At 47.2% G+C, this 19,084-nt stretch overlaps 1 protein-coding gene across 2 annotated transcripts in view; it reads right to left on the bottom strand.

The window, feature by feature from the left end:
* Flnb (filamin B) overlaps positions 1-14,676 on the bottom strand; it is a 133,209-nt gene extending 118,533 nt beyond the window's left edge. For both annotated transcript variants that reach the window (XM_032918047.1, XM_032918048.1), the window contains exon 1: positions 14,209-14,676. In XM_032918047.1, the coding sequence (XP_032773938.1) occupies positions 14,209-14,500 (292 nt within the window). In that variant the 5' untranslated portion in view covers positions 14,501-14,676. The remainder of the gene's footprint in view (positions 1-14,208) is intronic.
* Between the last annotated feature and the right edge of the window lie 4,408 nt (positions 14,677-19,084).

Here is a 19,084-nt window from a genome sequence, read left to right as displayed (position 1 = left end):
AGCGCCTTTGACTGACTCACTCCTTCCTGTGCTTAAACAGGAGAGATCTGCCTTCCTCCCTCAAGAACCTTCAACAACTCTATGTTCCCTGGCCATGGAAAAGAAAATGGCGGCTATAATGTTGTCCTATCAGACAGGAGTCTAACCTTCCCATGGAATCAGTAGGCAAATAGAGGAAGCAAGACCCCCACATCTCCCTTCAGCCTAGTGGCAGAGAGGCTGGTGACAACTGAGGAGCCTGCTGTCGCTTCCCAGATCTACTCCTGTGTTAGAAACCAAAGAATTCACTATGGCAGCCTCCTACGCCCATCCTGACCCAGCAACCTGGATCTCCAGGGTAGTACTATCATAAACCTCATGACACAAGGTTGGACTGCACTGGGGTTAAGACCACACCCAGGACAGTGAAAGTGTGGATGGCAGGTGGTGTAGGCAGCCTTACAATGTCCCAGATGTCAAGGGCCTGGATTAAAGGAAGAGAAAATGATACCCAGGACCAAGTCGGGGAGAGCTAAGTCTTGGGGGCTGGATGGCAACAGCTGGCTCGATTTGCTACTTTGTGCAAGACAGTCTGCTTAGCCTCACAGCCAGTCTAGACTGATACTGCAAACACCATCTTGTCTTCCTAGCTCCCTACTGCTCACCATTTCTGCTAAATCAGGGACATGAGCAGGAAGACTTGTTTCTGCAAGATAAAGAGGAGCAAGTACTACAGACATCAGGACAGAATCAGCTATTGTTTCTTGAACGTTTGCTAGGAACCAGACACACCCACAAGAACTTTCCTACCCTATAACTCTGGGAAGGAGGAGATTTGGGAGGGGAGGGGGTATCCCTCATCTCCTTTGTAGCCCAGGTTGGCTTTGAATTCACCTGCCTCAGACTCTTCAACGCTACCTTTCCTCCCCTCCCCCTTTGGGTAGAGTCTTACTATATTGCCCAGGCTGGTTTCAAACTCTTATGCTCAAATGATCCTCCAAGCCTCAGAAGCATCTGGAATTTTAAATCACCATGCCTGTCTGGAGAACAGGAGAGAATCAGCTTCCTGTGTGTGGCCAGGCAGAGCCAATGAAAAGGTGGTCAGCATATTACAAGTCTTTCAAAGGCCATCTCTTATACAGACAAGGCAAAAACCAAGAGTGCAAGAAATGAGAGGGATGGGGGATAGCTCAGTGAGTGTTTGCCTCTAAAATACAGAAATCAGAACTCAATCCCCGGCACCCATATAAAAAAGCTGCCTACCTGCTCACACACATATGCATAAGCACACACACACAGCATAACGGGGAAGAAATAAAGCCTTTAAAATAAGGCTTTATCTCACTTTAAAAGGTGGTGGGATAGCTTAGCAGGTAACGGGTGTTTGCCATGCAAACCTGGCAACCCAAATTCAATCTCTAAGACCAAACCGCAGGAGAGAACAAATTCCTGTAAGTTGTCCTACGGAACCTCCTGAAGTGATGTGGCAATGCATGTCTGCTCCCCTGCCCCAATCAAGCATTCACTCACTCACTCACTCACACACACACACAATAACAGCAGATACATCCTTAAAAAACAAAAAACAAAAAAAACAAAACAAAACAAAGAAGGCTGGAGAGATGCCTCAACAACTAAAGATGCCCACTGCCAAGCCTGAAGATGACTCAGATTCTATCTCTCCAATCCACATGGTGGAAAGAACAAAACCACTCCCACCCAGAATTATCCTCTGACCTCTACACATGACACTTCTACATGTACACACTCTCACGCGTACACACATATGCTTTAAATTTGAAAATAAAATGGGGGTGGAGGGTCATTGCAAGAGACAAAAAGAATGGGTTAATGGGGGGAAAGGAGAAGGGTAAAGAAGCCTGTAGGGTAGGGGCAGATAAAAAAAAAAAAAAAAAGGAAATGATTGGCCAAACTGTGGTGGTTTAAATGAGAATGTCCACCAAAGACTCATACTTGAATGCTCAGTCCCCAGTTGGTGGAACTGTTTGGGAAGGATTAGAAGGTGTGGCCTGGGATTTTAAAAGCTCTACTAGTGTCATCTCTCTTGACCTCCTATGTACAGATAAGATATTAACTTTCCTCTAGTCTCCATGAACCATGCCTTCTTGCCTGTTGACATGTTCCTCACCACGATGATCACAGACTCTAACCTTCCATAATTGCCTTGGTCATGGTGTCTCATCAATGGAAAAGTAACTAAAATACAAACTGACAAGAAAAGTAGAAGAAGCCATCAAAAATGCTTGGCATTGCCAGGAGTAGTGGCTCCTGCCTGTTATCCATCCCTTACGAGGCTTACCCCAAGTTTTGGGCTTTCCTAGGCTACAGTGTGAGATGCTGTTTTTTAAAAAAAAAAAAAAAAAAAAAAAAAATCAGCCTTTAATCCCAAAATTTGGATTCTGAGTTCAAGGCCAGCCTGGTCAACATCGTGAGCTCCAGGACAGCTAGAACTACATAGTTAGACCCTGTCTCAAGAAAAAAAAAAAAGAACGAAACACCAACAAACAAACAAACCAAAAAGAAAAAGTGTCATCATGCTTGCTTTCTATCCTTAAAACGAGATTGCCCAGAAGGCCAGAAAATGCCACTAAGCTGAATGGTACCTACCCAACAGTTAGTCAGAAGCCCAGGTGACCTCTTCTCTGGTAACAGTCTCAGTCTCTCAGATTGGACCAATTCCTAGCCTTCCTTGATAATGAGATTACTTCTTCCCCTAGCCTGAGGTGACCTTTGCCAATGGGGGAAGGGAAGGTTCTAGAAGGTGGGGGATGGGCGTGATTTACGAGACATCTATGGTCCTCCAGGACCAGAGTGCTGCTTGGGAGTGCTGTGAAAGGTCAAAGTACTTCCTTTCAGAACACTCCAGAAACCTGGCCCCAAGACTCCCACGGAAGTGGCAGGGTCATTCTGACCTATAGTCCTAAGCACTGGGAAAGTGGCTGTATCATAAGTGGTTTTCATTCCATCTCCCTTGCCTCACAGGAAACAGAAACGGGATATTCTGGTGTCCTACTGGGAGAAGTTCCTCCATAAGAGTGTGAAGCCTTCAGGCCAGTACGGGGCAGTCACTACAAGTCCCTAGGAGGGCGGTGGGACCAAGCGGGCTCTCCAGCTCCATCCTGCCAGGGGAACTTCTGAAACACATTTTAAACTGTGGGCGTAGCTGAGCAGCTAAATAACTAAACTGAGTCTCTCTACTGGGCAGCTAAACACGAGACAAAAATTGCAACAGTTACCAAACATAATAACTGTTATTAACAGACCCTGGCAGTCCCAATAAAAGTTGGTCCTAAAAGCTTTTAAGACACAGGAAGTAGCTGGAACACCCTTGCTCCATGGTTGACCAAAACATATTCCTGAACCAAGAGAGACTTCCAAACCATAATGAGAGGCGAGTAAGACATCCAAAATTAATGCTGGTCCAAGCACAGTTAAAGCTCAAAGGTGAATCTTGTTATGAACACCAGTGAGAGCCGTGACTGCACAAGAAAGTTCCAGTCCAGTCTCATTCCTGAGAAATGCATCTCTCTTTTCTCCCTTAAACCAGAAGGAGACTGTTAGCCAAAATCCCTGAAAGGAAAAAAATAAAAAATCCACCCAAGTTCTTTAGAGGTGAGAGCCATGCTTTTCTCTGTTCTTGATTTTTTTTTTCAAAATAAATGACTACCAATGTAAAGCTAAAGATTATTTATGTAACCCTTTGTGTGAGTGTGTACGTGTGCACATGTGTGCCTGTGCATGCATCATGTCGGATACATGGAAGAAATCAGAGGACAATTTGCAGGAGTTCTCTCTCCTGCCAACATGTGGGCTCCCAGGAATTGAACCCTGGTCTTCAGGCTTGGTAGCAAGCACTTTAACTCCCTAAGCCACCTCATCAGCCTACAGATATGAATTTTTATTCAAAAACATGCTTGAGGCGGAATAGGTGGCTCAGTGGTTAAGAATACTGGTTCCTCTTCCAGAGGACCCAGGTTCAATTCCCAGCACCCACGTGGCAGGTCACAACTGTCTGTAATGCTACTTTAAGGCAATCTGAAGTCTTCCCACAGACATCCATGCAGGCAAAACACCAACACACATAAAATAAAAATAAATTAAAAAGGGGCTGGAGAGATGGCTCAGTGGTTAAGAGCACTGACTGCTCTTCCAGAGGTCCTGAGTTCAAATCCCAGCAACCACATGGTGGCTCACAACCATCTGTAATGAGATCTGATGCCCTCTTCTGGTGTGTCTGAAGACAGCTACAGTGTACTCATATATAATAAATAAATAAAAATATTTTTTAAAAAAAAGATAAAAATCTTAAAAATAATAGCCAGCCACACCCCGGCTAGCCAGCTGGGTGTGCCTCAGTTTCCTAACCTGTATATGAACATTGTAACAATAATTGTCTTTCGAAGTTACAATGAGGTTTCCTTTAGCTGTTGTTGGAAAGCCTTTATAACAAGGCCTGGTTCTTAGCAGATATTCAATCTGCACATTCTACTTCTCATGAAGCTGTTACTATGATTACTGGACTCTGAACCTCAGTGGCCTACTGTTATGTTCATCGTCTGGGCTCCCCTTGAGAAACCTTGCTTTCTAACAGCTGATGGCCAACTGTCAGTGTTGAGAGGGTGAGTATGAAGGGCTGAATTAACTTCATCATCACAGATCCAAAAATCGGTGTTTTGCTGGGACCCCCATAGGTCACACTATACAACCTTCCCCACTTTAGCAACAATGCTACGATGCAACGATGACCCAAACACACACATTGCAAGCAAATCAAGTCACTCATTATTCAACCCATTGTGCTAGAATTGTTTACTCAGTAGGTTAGTTCTTTTCTTTTTTTTTTTTAAGTTTTATTTATTTATGTATATAAGTACACTGTCGCTGTCTTCAGACATACCAGAAAAGGGCGTCGGATCCCATTACAGATGGTTGTGAGCCACCATGTGGTTACTGGGAATTGAACTCAGGACCTCTGGAAGAGCAGTCAGTGCTCTTAATCACTGAGCCATCTCTCCCGCCCAGTAAATTATTTCTTAAAGTGTCAAGCTTAAAAGTAAGACAGATCCCTGGCCTTGGAACAATTACGATTCACAGAAGAGACCAAGGCAGATGTGAGAGGGGGATATGGAGCCTAAGGACAGGGCGGGGCCTCCATCCAGTGAAGTAACTACCTTGAATATCAAAGAAAACACATAAAGGTTTGCAGTAAGAGAGAAATCAGCAGAAAGTAGAATGCTAGACCCTTCTAGTAACAATCCCCTGCCATGCCCACCCCCCCATCCCCTCCATCCGACCCAGAGGCATCCCATCCCCAAGTGCCAGTTACCCTCCTTCAGCTGCTGCGAGGACCATGACAAGCCACCCACACATGCTTCTAAGCCAGGCTCTACCCAGCTCCTGTATTTGGGACACTTCTGGGTCCTAATTCTAGATGACCTGAAGTATTCCTGATCTCTCTACTATGTTCTGCCCTCTTTCTGAGGGAATTTTGTGAACAGAAGCCAGAGCTCTGCTTGGTTAAGGGAACAACCAAGTCACAGAGACCTGCATGAAAACAGGGTATGCTGGTACATCAGAAGTTCAAGGCCAGCCTGGGATACCCTGCCTCAAAAAGAAAAAAAAGAAAAGAAAAAGAAAAACGTTAGAGTTTTGGTCCCTAAGGAGCAATGTCTGTCCCCATTTCTAGCTGCCTTATGACCAATGATAACATGATAACTCTTCCACTTATTCTTAGACCTGAGAGAATGTTCTTCAGAGAGTGGGGTGTCAAATCATTCTGGATTCCTTTGAATCTGTTAAGTCCCTCCAGGAACATGCAAGGAACTTGGAATGATTCACATAAGCATTGTGCTACCGACGTGATAAAAAGCAAACTGTTTCCCTAAGGGGTGGCTTGCAGAGGGCAGAGGAACACACGACTTGAGCCATTTCAAACTTTTCCTACCTCCACCTGCAAGGGAAGCCTGACTGTCCCTCAATCACACTCAGCACAAGGTGGAAACAAACACCATTTCTTCTTTGTGGAAGGAAAGCCAACTGCTTGCGGTTTGGTTTGTGGTTTTTTTTTTCTTTTTTCCATCTTAAAAAAAATCTCAATTTATGTGTCACAGTGAATTTACATAGCCCCTGCCACAAATCCCCACCCGTTTCCCTATATAGTGAGGGTGCCAACATTCCAAGCAAAGTTCCAAATAATTCCAACCTCACTGGTTGCCTTTCTATCAGAGAGGAAATTCCAGAAAAGCTGGCTGGCACGGCGAAATCCTTATGAAAATACTCAGTAAGGTGACCAGGCCCATTTAGTCAAAAGAGCTTCAAATCTCCATGAGAAAGGGAATTCATGCCAGCATAAAGGGCCTTCAGAGACAGAGAACAGGAGTGCGGTGTAAAACCAGGCCTTTCAACAAGCCAGCCTTGAACTACTCAGGAGGCTGAGCCCTGAATGGGCCTTCAGACCAGCTTCTCTGGGGGTGGAGAAGGCCACGGGCAACACAAGCTGAGCTTCAAGCACACAGCTTCCTTCCTGCTGGTGGCCTGCCTGAGGCCAGCCGAACAATGAACAGAAAGCCACTTGGTGGAACTGCAGGCAAGAAACGTCAGGGCCAAACAAATAAAAGACCACTGCCAGGCCTGCACGGAGAGGAACACTGCCCTCCCCCAGAAAACACCTTCCCCCTGGTTAATGTTTAAAGGTAGCGGAAGAAAAGGATGTAGGTGAGGCCATTTCTGACAGGGGACGGCTGGGCCAATGTCCACCAAAGCTCTGCTGACACAGCCAGCTCTTGACACATCCCCCACCTCAGTCTGCACTTGCTTTGGGGCAGACACTGTGAGTTCTCAGGAGGCAGGACAGAAGCTGCAAGGAACTCCTAGGGAGCCTCCTTCCTCACCTCTGGCTTCCAGGCCTTACTTACAACACAAGGCCCCAAACAGCTGCCTCAAAGCAAACGGTTTTGGCTGCTCCCACTGGGAACCATAGGCAAAGGGCTCACAGAAATAGTTAAAGAAATTGTGGAAAGAAAGCACCCTGTCCGCACAGCCAATGCTCCCTGGTGTTGGTTGGGACAGATAAGGCGAATGGGCACAAGGGTGGGTGAGGAGATTTCTCTCCCCACCTCCAATACGAGAGATCGAACCTAGGGCCTCGCACACTCTAGAGTTCCAGCACTGCTCTATCCCCTCAGCAATACCCCACCAACCCTGCCTGTTTCCCTCTTCGTTTTGAGACAGGATCCCACTAAATTACACAAGCTGGCCTTGAACCTGTCTTGACTCAGCCTCCTCCTGAGGAGCTGACGTTTGTGTCATCAAAGCCAGCTTGTAGCGGGAAAACGTTAGTGGTGCATTAATCAAGCACAAACAAGTCTGAAGCAAAACAAACCAAAACAAAAAATAAAATAAAGCAAACACCACCGACACCCAATCAAGGAGAAAGTCTCTCCTATAACCTCTTTCTACAATAACAGACCTATTTTACTTGGCTGTGTATGGTCTGACTGATGTGAAAGTACTTCATTCTCACAGGTCGCTAACCATTTGACATTGCGACAGGATGAAGTTACGTCAACCACAAAGTCCATCCTACAAAGCTGTAGAACTGAATTACGTCCCCACGCCCCAAATGAAACAACAGAAGAAAGGAAAACAATTCGTAGAACATGCTTTAAGTCGGTTTACAGTTTTTGCACTGGGCCACATTCATAGCCATGTATGCTGCGGGGGAAAGTGGCTTCTGGTCAGACATAAATCACAGACAGGCACAGCCTATATCATACCTGACTTATAAATAGGTGGGAGTTCAGCCCTGGTTGTCTCATCCACAAAATGCAGAGATGCAAGGTGGAGACAGGAGGACCACAAGTTTTGAGAACAGTCTGCACTGTAAAGCGAGAACACTGTCTCAAAAATAAAGTACTATTACAGGGTTCGCAAGGAGGATTGGAGGAGATAAAAATTGCAGAGACCAATGCTTAGCAGACAGAAGGCATGAAGACACGGATGTTACAGCAGAGGCTGAGGGAGCACAGCTCAACATTGAGCACAGCAAAGGCTGGACGAAGGCAGAGCTGGTTCCAGGAATAGACAAGTAAACAGAACCATACTGCTGTCCCTGCCAAGGTTTCTACCTGAACTACTGAGAGAAACCAGGTTCTGAGGGTGGGGGAGGAGAAGCGGCCAGCCACTGTGAGTCCCTGAGTACAGTGCAGCTTCATCACCAAGACTGACTAGGTCAAGGGCCGAGCTATGTTCTTGCTTAGAGTACAGAAGAATCTGGCAAAGGACATTCTGGAGTATGAGGTCTGGTTGAAAGAGGAAGAATGGAGTTGAAGGTTCTGTGGTAGTTTTGCCACTAGACAATAGGCAAAGCAAAAGTCTTATCCAGTTACTTTGTAACAGTCTGTAGAAGAGACATAACAATTATCATTTACCACAGAAAAGCACTGGAGGCAAATGCTAGAAGGTTCCTGGGCAAAGGCTACTCACCGCTCATTGGCACATTCAGTCAGTAACTAATTACAAGGATAATGTAAAAGCTGATTTCTAGTAGAAACGCATGACAACTGTAATTATTATTAAAGTAGGAATGGTACCCGTTTTGGTTGAAATGGCTCATTCCATCAGGCTTAAGACAGGGTTGTAACTCAGATCCAGCTTCTTAGAATACTAAAAGTAAAGTTAAACATAACATAATAAAATAGGGACTGGGGTAGATAAAGAAAGAAAAGCCAAGACACTAAGGATATAGCATGGGGGTAGAGCACTTGTCTAGCATACAAAAGGCCCTGTATAGATTACCAATTGGAAAGAAGGGGCGAGCCTATCTGCAATCCCAAGGCTAGTCTAGGCTACATGAGACTCTTAACAAACAAAAAATAATTACTAATGAACATTATCAACATCATTGTGCTACTGAGTGATGTGTGTGTGTGTGTGTGTGTGTGTGTACGGCAGGGCATGGGCATGTAGCCCAGAGTAAGTTCAGATCTGTCATGTGGCTGAAGGTGACCTCAAATCTCTGACCATCTTGCCTCTACTTCCCAAGACCTGGAATTACAGGTACGTGCCGCCATGCCTTGTCCACTCAGTTCTGGGGTTCAAAAATTCCAGACTCTGCGCACCTTAGGCAAGAATTCTCCCAACTGAGCTCCAGCCTAATCAGATACATCACGCTCTGCCACTATTCTATAGGGACTCCTTATTATTCTCCTTCATTTTACAGACAGCATCATGATCCAAGCGGTCTAGCTCTGACTCTAGTCCGTGCCTGGATCAGCAGGCCTGGGACATGCCGATTCTACGTATACAGAAAGTAAGATGCCTAGAATTCCTGCCCAGGGACTAAGAGCTTGGTTTTGAACACCTTCTTCCCCAAAATGCAAGGCAGCTGCGCTCAGCATCCCCCTTCGTGATGCCTGCTCACAGGGCAGAGCCTGTACCTGTGGGTCACGGAGTACCTAAAGACATACTTGGCTCCAAATACAGGCCATCCTTCCCACAGACCCTCCGAGGACGCAGGCAAGCAGCTCCCTGGCAATGCTGGCCCCACCATTGCTCGAGCTCAGCAGAGAGAGGCCCAGCCACCATCTGGAAGTGATTTGGCCCAGAGATTCCTGAACGGGGTGGGAGGTTGGAATGACAGGGCGCCTGGAGCTCCTGTCCAGCTCAGAAACAAAGCTGGTGTGAATGGGTCCTGGGGCCAGCCAGAACATAGCAGGGTCATCCCCTTCCAAGGAGCAAGACACTCTCTAGGCAGCTCCCTACTCTATTTTAGCAAGCAGGATCAACATGAGCTGGCTGAGCTGGCCTCCCAGAGCGGTGCCTGGAGCTTCGGTTCCTGTGTAAACCCTTCCAACCCAACTTGAGATAATCTCACAGTACCCTGTCAAGTTAACAAACACTCACAGATCACTTAATATGTATCCTGAACAATTCCAGCCACTTTAAAAAAAAAAAAAGAGCCTTTTTTTTTTTTTATGGTATGAGTGTTTTGCCTGCATACATGTATGTGTGACTAGTGCCTACGGAGTTCAGGAGAGAGCAGAGTATTCCCTGAAACTGGATTTACAGATGGTTGTGAGTCATCATGTGGGTGCTGAGAACTGAACTCAGGTCCTCTGCAAGAACAGTCAGTGCTCTTAGTTATGGAGCCAACCCCGCAGCCCATTTCAGCCACGTTTAGAGGTATTAACCAGCTTTATTACAAGCAAAAGGTACGTAAAATTACCTTTGTAACAACTTTCTAAGTTGGTATTTACTATTTCTACAACAGAGGAGTAGAAAATTTTTAATATTTACTTTGTGGCAAGGGAGAATTGACCAACCCCTTGCCCTTAATATACCTCAAGGTAATGTGCCCGCTGTCTTGTTGCAAATGGCCCTGGATTTGTCAACTCTAACAAAGCTGAGGTTTCACTACCTAAGTATTCTCCATGGCTCTTAGATTGCATGGTCCAAAAGAACACACTGGCTTTTGCTAGCTAGGTCATGAGGAACCACAAACAGGAACTGCACAGCAGATTAGCGACGAGGAGACAAAAGTAGGGGGAAGATGCTAAGTGGCATGGTGACCCACCCAGGGGCTGGGTCGAACTAGGCTGACCCTGTACAGGTAAGTTAAAGTAACATCGGGGTCAGCTGCATCTTGTAAAAGGCAGGGGAAGAAAAATTCCTTTTCTAGAGGACCAAACCATAATATATTACCCAAATTTCTAGCGGCCTCAATTGTCATTTTTGGGCTTGGAGACTTCTTTTCTTTCCAAAGTAAGCTGGGCTTCCCAAAAGTCAGAAAGATTTGTGGAGAAAACAAGTAAATAAAACTGCCAAGTCCTGACCAAAAAAAAAAAAAAAAAAAGAAAAGAAAAGACAACTGTAACTAAGCATGCTGAACCTCGCTGTGAACTGCCCAAGACATAAACTAAACAAAACTTTCAATGTTGGGATAGCGCCTAGGGTGGGACCTACTTCTTTCAGATAAACCACAAATGTGAGCAAATAAATAGCCACCGCTGTCTTTCAGAAGTTATTGGCAGATATGTCACTGTCCTCTGGCAGCTGCTGACCATCTCACGTCTCGTGGCTGGGCTTACGGACATGATTCTAAAGGTTCTCACAATGCAAACTGTTGGGCGTTAGCCAAGGTGTACAATGATGCTCTGAACTCACTCACTTAATAATCTTCCCTGGTTACAGAGTAAAACATAAGCCCCCAGAGAACAGGAACGCTCAATAAAATGCCACCAATGGAAACAGCAGCTATTCTGGAACAGACTCAACCCTAAGACAAAACACCTCCTGACAGTTACAGCATTTAGTCCCAGGAGCCGTCCTCAGAGCCCAGGGGATTAATCTTGCCACTCACCAAAGACCCCCATGATCCCCACCTACTGCATCTGGGGCTAAGGTTCAAACTGTGGGTATCCAGCTATTACTTCAACCCCCTGGAACTGCAAGGTGTAAGCTACATCAACCCTTCTATGCAGGGAAGGGAAGGGAGGCTGTACTGCATTCACCTCTGAGGCTAGGAGGAAATCCACTCGAAGTTTAAAAATCAATAGCTTGGGGTTGGGGATTTAGCTCAGTGGTAGAGCGTTTGCCTAGGAAGCGCAAGGCCCTGGGTTCGGTCCCCAGCTCCGAAAAAAAAAAAAAAAAAAAAAAAAAAAAAAAAAGAAAAATCAATAGCTTGGCAAACGTGCATTCTGGGCTCAGTGTGCTTCCCGGCCCCGTCACCTTCAGTGATTGGTTCATTTCTGTTTCCTGCCTTTTCAAGTAGGAACACTTGAACACTAACAACAATAACATTGACAACAGTGACTGCTTTCTAAGCGATGTGGAGTAGCCTAGGACAGAACCCAGCCCCTGCCTGACTCTCTAGGGGACTGTTAGAGAAGATCATTATCAGAAGGACATTAATGGCTATCACGGATTAGTCAGGATATTCGATGGGAACAGTCAACAGAACACACAGTGGGTGGCCTCGGTGGGTACAAGACAACACAAGTGAACAGTGAATAAGTGAACTGAGGTCCAGGCCGGATGACGTTTTTTAGGCCGGTCATTACCTACAACATCTATCCCTAGAACTAGGCGAGACTCTGTTGGCTCCATCTCTTCCCTCAGCAGTCTGGGCCCCTGGCAAGATGGTCATGTCTCGGAGGCTGGGAAACCTGTTTGCTAAAGAGAACTTTCTGGAAAGCAACTAGGGAGGAGTTGTATGTGGTCACACCCTCTAACCTAAGAACACCACACTGGGGAATACGATCCAAGAAGTATTTTAAAGGGACAAATCAAACAGTGCAACTCGTGGTGGTCTACGGAAGCAAGATGGCCATAAATGACAGACCCCCCCACCAATCAGATGAATGGAAGATCACCTTGAAATGGTAGACCGTGGGAGGCTCGGGCCTCAGCAGGTTCGAGAGTGGAAATCCTAAGGACCAATTAGAAAACTGTGAGGGACCACCAGACAAAGCCAGAATGAGAACTACAAGCTTGGGGCATGGCTGGGAGCCCTGCTCGGAGCACCTACCCGTGAGTAACCAGCTAGTAAATTAGGAAGACCTTGATTTTCTGGTGCTATGGTTTCTTTTTTTAAAAGGAAATCCGTCATGTTCAACTCCTGGTTTAATTTAATTTTCTTTGTTGAGTTAATGAAATACATAAAGCATTTAAAACAAAGAATGGACGTAAGCAAGCAGCTCAGCCAAGCAGGCCTTGAAAAATCATTCTTCATAGGAAAGGAGAGTTCCTGTAGAATTCTGAGGTCCTCCCTCCTCAATACAAGAGACAAGCCCCCCAACAGCCCCTCACACCCCCGCATGTGACGCATCTGAGGCAGCTTCCTCCACTGAGAAGCTACCCCTGGAAGGGAGAGCTTGCTGGTAGTTGTAGCGACCTTGACCCAGGAAGTAGCAAGCTCATGTACCTGCCAGCACAGGTGTGGGGAAAGTCCAGGGTGAGGCCCGGAGGAGGTTCAGTCCAGAGGGAACCCCTTTCCGCTAGAGAAAGTCCCAGAAGCCACACCCACCTTCCTTCCTTTCTGTCACCGGGAGTCACTATAATGGCCTTGTTTCCTCAGGAAGAAACCCCAGCCCTAAGTAATCCCTTTCCACGAAGTGCACGCATCCTCTGTATACTCAGTGCTCTGCGCGCCCACTCTGTACGCAAAAAATCTTTCATAAATACATGCGATATGTGCACACACAAATGCCTCAGGGGGCAAACAAGTGAGCCCGGACACATACACAACCCCTTTGTCCGTCTCAAAACACATCCTCAAGGGCCCTGTTTTCTCTTTAGAAGCCTGAACAACTCCAGACCTTAATTCTCTCACCCAAGACAGTAGGAAAGAAGCAAGACTCAAAACTCCCTCTCTCAGGAAGACCCAGGAAAAGGGGGTAGGGCACGGCATTACTTCTCAGTTGAACCACACTTGCAGGTGACCCTGGGCAAGTCAATTAGCCCTCTAAACGTCCCCTCTTCTGTAAAATGGGCCTAAGGACATCTCAGCCCACTGGACGTTAAATACTGAGATAATTTAGGGGGCCACACTGCCAGCGCTAGTCAAGCCCTCTTCTACACACATTAATTATTATCAACCACTAAATTATCTCAACCTGAAGGAACCCTCCAGCGCTGAGCCAGAGCTGGGAAGTGAGAACATTCCCCTGCGACGCTCCTTCCAACCTCAGGACCCACACCCATTCCGGCCTTAGAAGGGGAGGGGAGGGTCCGAGGTCCTCGTCTCCACCTAGGTGGAGAGATCCCAAGCAAGAGAGCGGTCGCTTCTCAGGTCTCCACGCCCAGACTCCGAGCCAACGCCCTTTCGGCTCGGGCGGGTCACTCTGTTCAGGGCGCACCTGGCGAGCGTAAAGTTGGGATTTGGTACTCGAGTCCAGGGCTTTGCCATTAGGGCCAGCAGACGATTTCGCCAGCAATTCCAGGGGCTTCTGCAAATCAAACCTCCAGGTGTGACTGGAGGGTCTTAGTGCTTTAGCCGACCTCAACATTGCAGCGGCACAGCCAGGAGCACGGTGTCGAGCAATCACGCCAGGTCCCAGCCCACAGATGGCGCCGCGGAAAAGGCCTATGTTCCTAGGGCTATCCCAGAACCATCTCCCTCTCGCCTCACGCCCGGGAAGCGATGCGCGGTGGGGCGCGCTGCCGGATACCCCTATTACTGCAAATCTAGGGCCTGGCCACAACACTCACCAATGGACACGAGCTTAATGCTTTCGTGGTCTAGGAACTCCAGAGCCACAGACACATTCTCCAGCTTCATCTGTCGGAAGGTGGGCCGCTGATGGTACTTGTGGTGCATGCGCTTCTGGCTGAGCACCTCAAGCAACGCGATGAGCCGCAGCCCGTCGCTCAGGTCGGTCTGCAGGTTCCCGATGCGTTTGTTCACACACTTGAGGTGCTCGTTGCACCAGCGCGTGAACGTGTTCTGCTGAATCTTCTTCCACGGCGCGTCCTCCGCCAGGTCTTTCTCGGTCACCGGCATCCTGGAGGCAGAGAGTGAGCGGAGGCAACGAGCTTCAGGGACTGAGATGAAAAGCCCTAAGGGCCCGGGGAAGGGGAACTGAGGCAAGTGGGAAGGGGGCTCGAAAGCGTTGCTACACTAGCCGCAACAGGAGCTGGACTGTCTTCGTCCGTCCCCGGGCGCGCAAGTTGCCTGGCCTGGCGCCTGCGCGCTACGCTGCCCCGCCCCCGAGGCTCCGCCCCTTTCCTACCCTATAGAAGCGAACTCCTTAGCGGCGCTCGCCCTCTACGGCCCAAAGGCTGCACTACGCCGGGGGTTGCCTCCTAAGTCTCACCAACCTGATGCACTGGCCAGCTAGAAGAAAGAAACTTTGCAAAGGCACAGGAGGAGGCAGGGGACTAGACTAGAAGGAATGGTCACGTCAAGAAGGAATATGCCACCTATCTATAGATTCAGTGAGAGGCAGGTGCTTTTCTTAGACCCTGCAAGGCAACGCTAAATCAGATACTTTAATTTCTGTATGTCAAGGAACACAGCCTTAAAGTCCAATACCACACAGGACTGAGTAGCAGTAGTGAAAATGAACTGTTTTCTATGGATATTAGTAGTCTTTTGTTGGTGTAACAAGTTACCAAAACTTGGTGCCAAGAATCCCACAAGTTTCTTATTTTGCATCTCAGTAAGTTAGATGTCCCATCTGAGGCTCCTTGGTCCAATGCATTTCTTGCTGGAACTTCTGGGAAAGAATCGGTTCCTTTGCCCTTCCAGATTCTAGAAGCCGCGTGCATGCTTTGGCTTGCGATGCCTTTCTTATTGTCAAAGCCTGTAAAACAAGGCACAGACATCTTTCTCACCCTGTCGTCTCCTTAGTCCTCCACAGTCAGGTCTTCCTAGAACTCTCTTGAAGACCCTGTTGACTATATGGGGCAAAGTTGATTAGTCCAGAAGAACTTGTTATGTTTTATTTTATAACTATGATGGCCAAGAAAGGGCTGGATAAATGGGTCCTGGCACCTACTGACCTGTGTCCTTCTTCTCTTCCCTTTGCCTGAGAATTCAATTTGTTTCTCTCCACACCCCAAGCCTGGTAGCTCTCAGCTCAGCTTGGCTATCTCCTCCACGAAGCCACCCTGTTCCCCCAGTGTGGGGGAGTATATGGAAATCTAAGACCTTGAAGACATTAGAGATGGATGTCTGGCATTAGATGAATTCCACCTGCTCTGCACACCCCACCAATAGGTCTAGAGCCATCACAGACACGGCTGTGTCTGTGTACCTAGTGTAGGGTTGCCATATAAGATGTAGAGAACAGGGGGTTGGGGATTTGGCTCAGTGGTAGAGCGCTTGCCTAGGAAACGCAAGGTCCTGGGTTCGGTCCCCAGCCCTGAAAAAAAAAAAAGAAGAAGAAGAAAAGATGTAGAGAACAGATGAATGGGTGGGTAGATGGATGGATGAACACTTGCAGATGGGGGGGGCAGCTCTCATCCTGCATGCAGAGTTGCTGGGGTGTGGGGCACCCACCATGTGTGACCTAGAGCCTGACATTTCAGGCCTGAAGAATCTATATCCTGTCCCTGCCCTGGGTGGGGTGTTTGCTCTACTCGTTTCCACAAAGCAATTAACTGCAAACATGTCAATCCAAGGAGATTGATAGTAGGAGGCTAAATAGCCCTTCCCTACCTTACAAGGAAGAGTAATGAGCTCTTGCTACTCACCGCTGCGGGCTCCAGGCTCCTAGAGTCTGCTCGCTGTTCCAGCTCTCCGTGGTTATAGGAGAAATAATAATAACACTAGGAGAAAACCTAACACTTCATCTTGGCGACTTAGTTTCCTGTGAGTTCTTATACACCTTGGAAGTGAACCTGTATCCTCAATTTTGTTTTTTGTTTATCATCTTCCTTCTCCATAATGTCAGATCTAATTATCTCTCGATATTGAAGTCCTCATAGTGGATGTGGTGGGGTCTTTGCTATACAGAACTTAACTCACTTACCCATTCGTCCCGGAGGGGAAATTCAGTTGTCTACAGGGTGTCACCAGACCATGCAACCATACAGTTGAGTACAGAACAATATAGCAAAGCTGCTGGAGGCTGCATGTATGTATATAATTGCATAAAAGACCTCTGGGAGGATTCATAAGCAGATAGTAATGGTGGGGACAGAGTGCGAGAGACATTTCCTTTTCAGCATTTTAAACCACAGTGCACTCGTTCGAGTGCAACCCCCTCCCAAAACGCAGGGTCTCATATAGTTCAACTGAGCCTCAAACGCTTCAAGTAGCCGAGATGGCCTTGAACTCTTGATCCTCCCATTTCCACCTCCAACATGCTAAGTTCACTAGCATGTATATCACACTGGCCTTAGGACTTTTAAAAGTCAGTTAAATTAATATTTGTAAAGTTTGGATTTAAAGTTGAAGGTTGATCTCAGTGACAGAAGTCCTCTGTAACAAGCACAGTGTTGCTTGTCAGTGGGAAGAGCTGATAAGCATCCCCCTTACTCTGTGGTCAAAGTCAGCCTCGCCTGTGAATGGGGGACAAGGGGTTGCCACAGACCTCCACGCCACAGGATTTGGTGAGAGGGGCACTTCATTGTTGGGTTGTCCTTTAAAACACTTAAAACTCATAACCCTTATGAGAGGCCTCTGTCTGCCTTTAATCTCAAAAGAGGGAGAGGATTGAGAATTTAAGACCAGCATTGGCTAGCTTTAACTGCACAGCAAGACTCTGTTTCAAAAACAATAACAATACCCTACACACACACACACACACACACACACACACACACACACACACACACATACACACACACGCACACACACTCACACATGCACACACGCACATGCACATGCACACTCACACACATGCACACTCACTCACACACACATGCACACACACATGCACACACACACACATACACGTTTAAGTGAGGAGTAAATCAAAGAAATAGCTTGCTATGATTTGGGGGAAGTGTTGTAGATGTTTGTTTGTGTGTCTCTGTGTGTGTGTCTGCATGCAGGTGCCATAGTGAGTGTGTAGTTGAGAGAGGACATCTTATGGGATGTCTTTTTGTCTTTTTCTACCATGTGAGTTCAGGGGGATCAAACTCAAGTTGTCAGGTTTTGTGGCAAGTGCCTTAGACTACTGAGCCACTCATGGGCTCTGTTGGTTTTCATTTTGAGGTATGGTCTTAGGTATTTCAGACTGGCCCTGAACGAACTCTATAGCTGCACATGAAAACGAACCTCTGATCCTCCTGCTCCTACTTCCCAAGTGCTAGTATTGCAGCCATACATCACCTGTGGTGCGGGGGATTGAACCTAGGCCTTCACATAGGCTACCTCCCAGCTCTTTCAGTTCTGTTTTTTTTTTTTTTAAGATTTATTCATTTATTATATATAAGTACACTGTAGCCAGATCTTCAGATACACCAGAAGAGGGCATTGGATCTCTTTACAGATGGTTGTGAGCCACCATGTGGTTGCTGGGAATTGAACTCAGGACCTCTGGAAGAGCAGTCGGTGCTCTTAACTGCTGAGCCATGTCTCCAGCCCTCTGTTGTTGTTTTATATCAGTCTTATGTAGACTACGACAGCAGTATCTTGAATTCTTGGTTCTCCTGCCACTGTCTCTCAAGTGCTGGGATTATAGGCACGTGCCATGCCACTATGCCACACCCCGATGAGCCTTCTTTTTTTTTTTTTTTTCAGAGCTGGGGACCGAACCCAGGGCCTTGCGCTTGCTAGGCAAGTGCTCTACCACTGAGCCAAATCCCCAACCCCACCCCCACCCCCTGATGAGCCTTCTTGAATAAAATCTTTGGCTCCCTTTCTCTCCACCAGTCCGTGGTCATAGTGGCAGTGGGTGTCACTTGCAAGGGACCTCTCTTGGCCTCTGCATCTGTCTTTGTGCTGCCATATCCCCGGAACACAGGACTGATCAGTTACTATCGATTATTAACATCCCAGTGACTCAGGTACCGGCTTTGTTTGTGGATGAATACTTCATTTCATAACAATGTGACCTCATTCAAGGAAACCAAGAAATTAGAGTTAAGCAGACTCCTTTTTATAGTCCCTTGATAAGTCTGCAAGCTGCCCCCATGTCCCTTCAGAGGGTGCTACCAACACATGTGGCCACCAGCCAAGTTCTGTCCTTCCTGATTTCTTATAGCCTCAGACTAAATCCTTCTAGACCGAGGCCTGTTTTGATTTGCCACGGAGCTCTTGCCTCTTCCTGACCCTCCCCCCAATATTGTTTTCTCTCCTTGCCTCCTGTTAAACTGGCAGGGCCAACTCATTTTATTTCTCATATTGAAACAGCCCCACCCAAACCCAGAGGAAGGCCAGGCCAATATCAGACCTGTGTCAGCAGAACTGCTGTGGACATGTCCCCCACCTTCCCTGACTCTTCAGACCCCAGGATAACCTTTCTGATTCTCAGAGTCCCCTATTCTGATACCTGCAAACTCCTTTCTTTGGGAGGGGGGATGACCTTCGAGTCAGTAGGTCTGGAGGCCAGAGCTTGCGAGCTGCATCCACTTCCGGTGAGCAAGCTGCCAGCTCGGGTGCAGAGTTTCTAAATCTCATTCAGTTTTCCCACCT

This window comes from Rattus rattus, chromosome 12 (genome assembly GCF_011064425.1).
Source record: "Rattus rattus isolate New Zealand chromosome 12, Rrattus_CSIRO_v1, whole genome shotgun sequence".
In the NCBI taxonomy this organism is placed as follows: Eukaryota; Metazoa; Chordata; class Mammalia; order Rodentia; family Muridae; genus Rattus; species Rattus rattus.
This window is presented reverse-complemented; position numbering and strand designations above follow the sequence as displayed.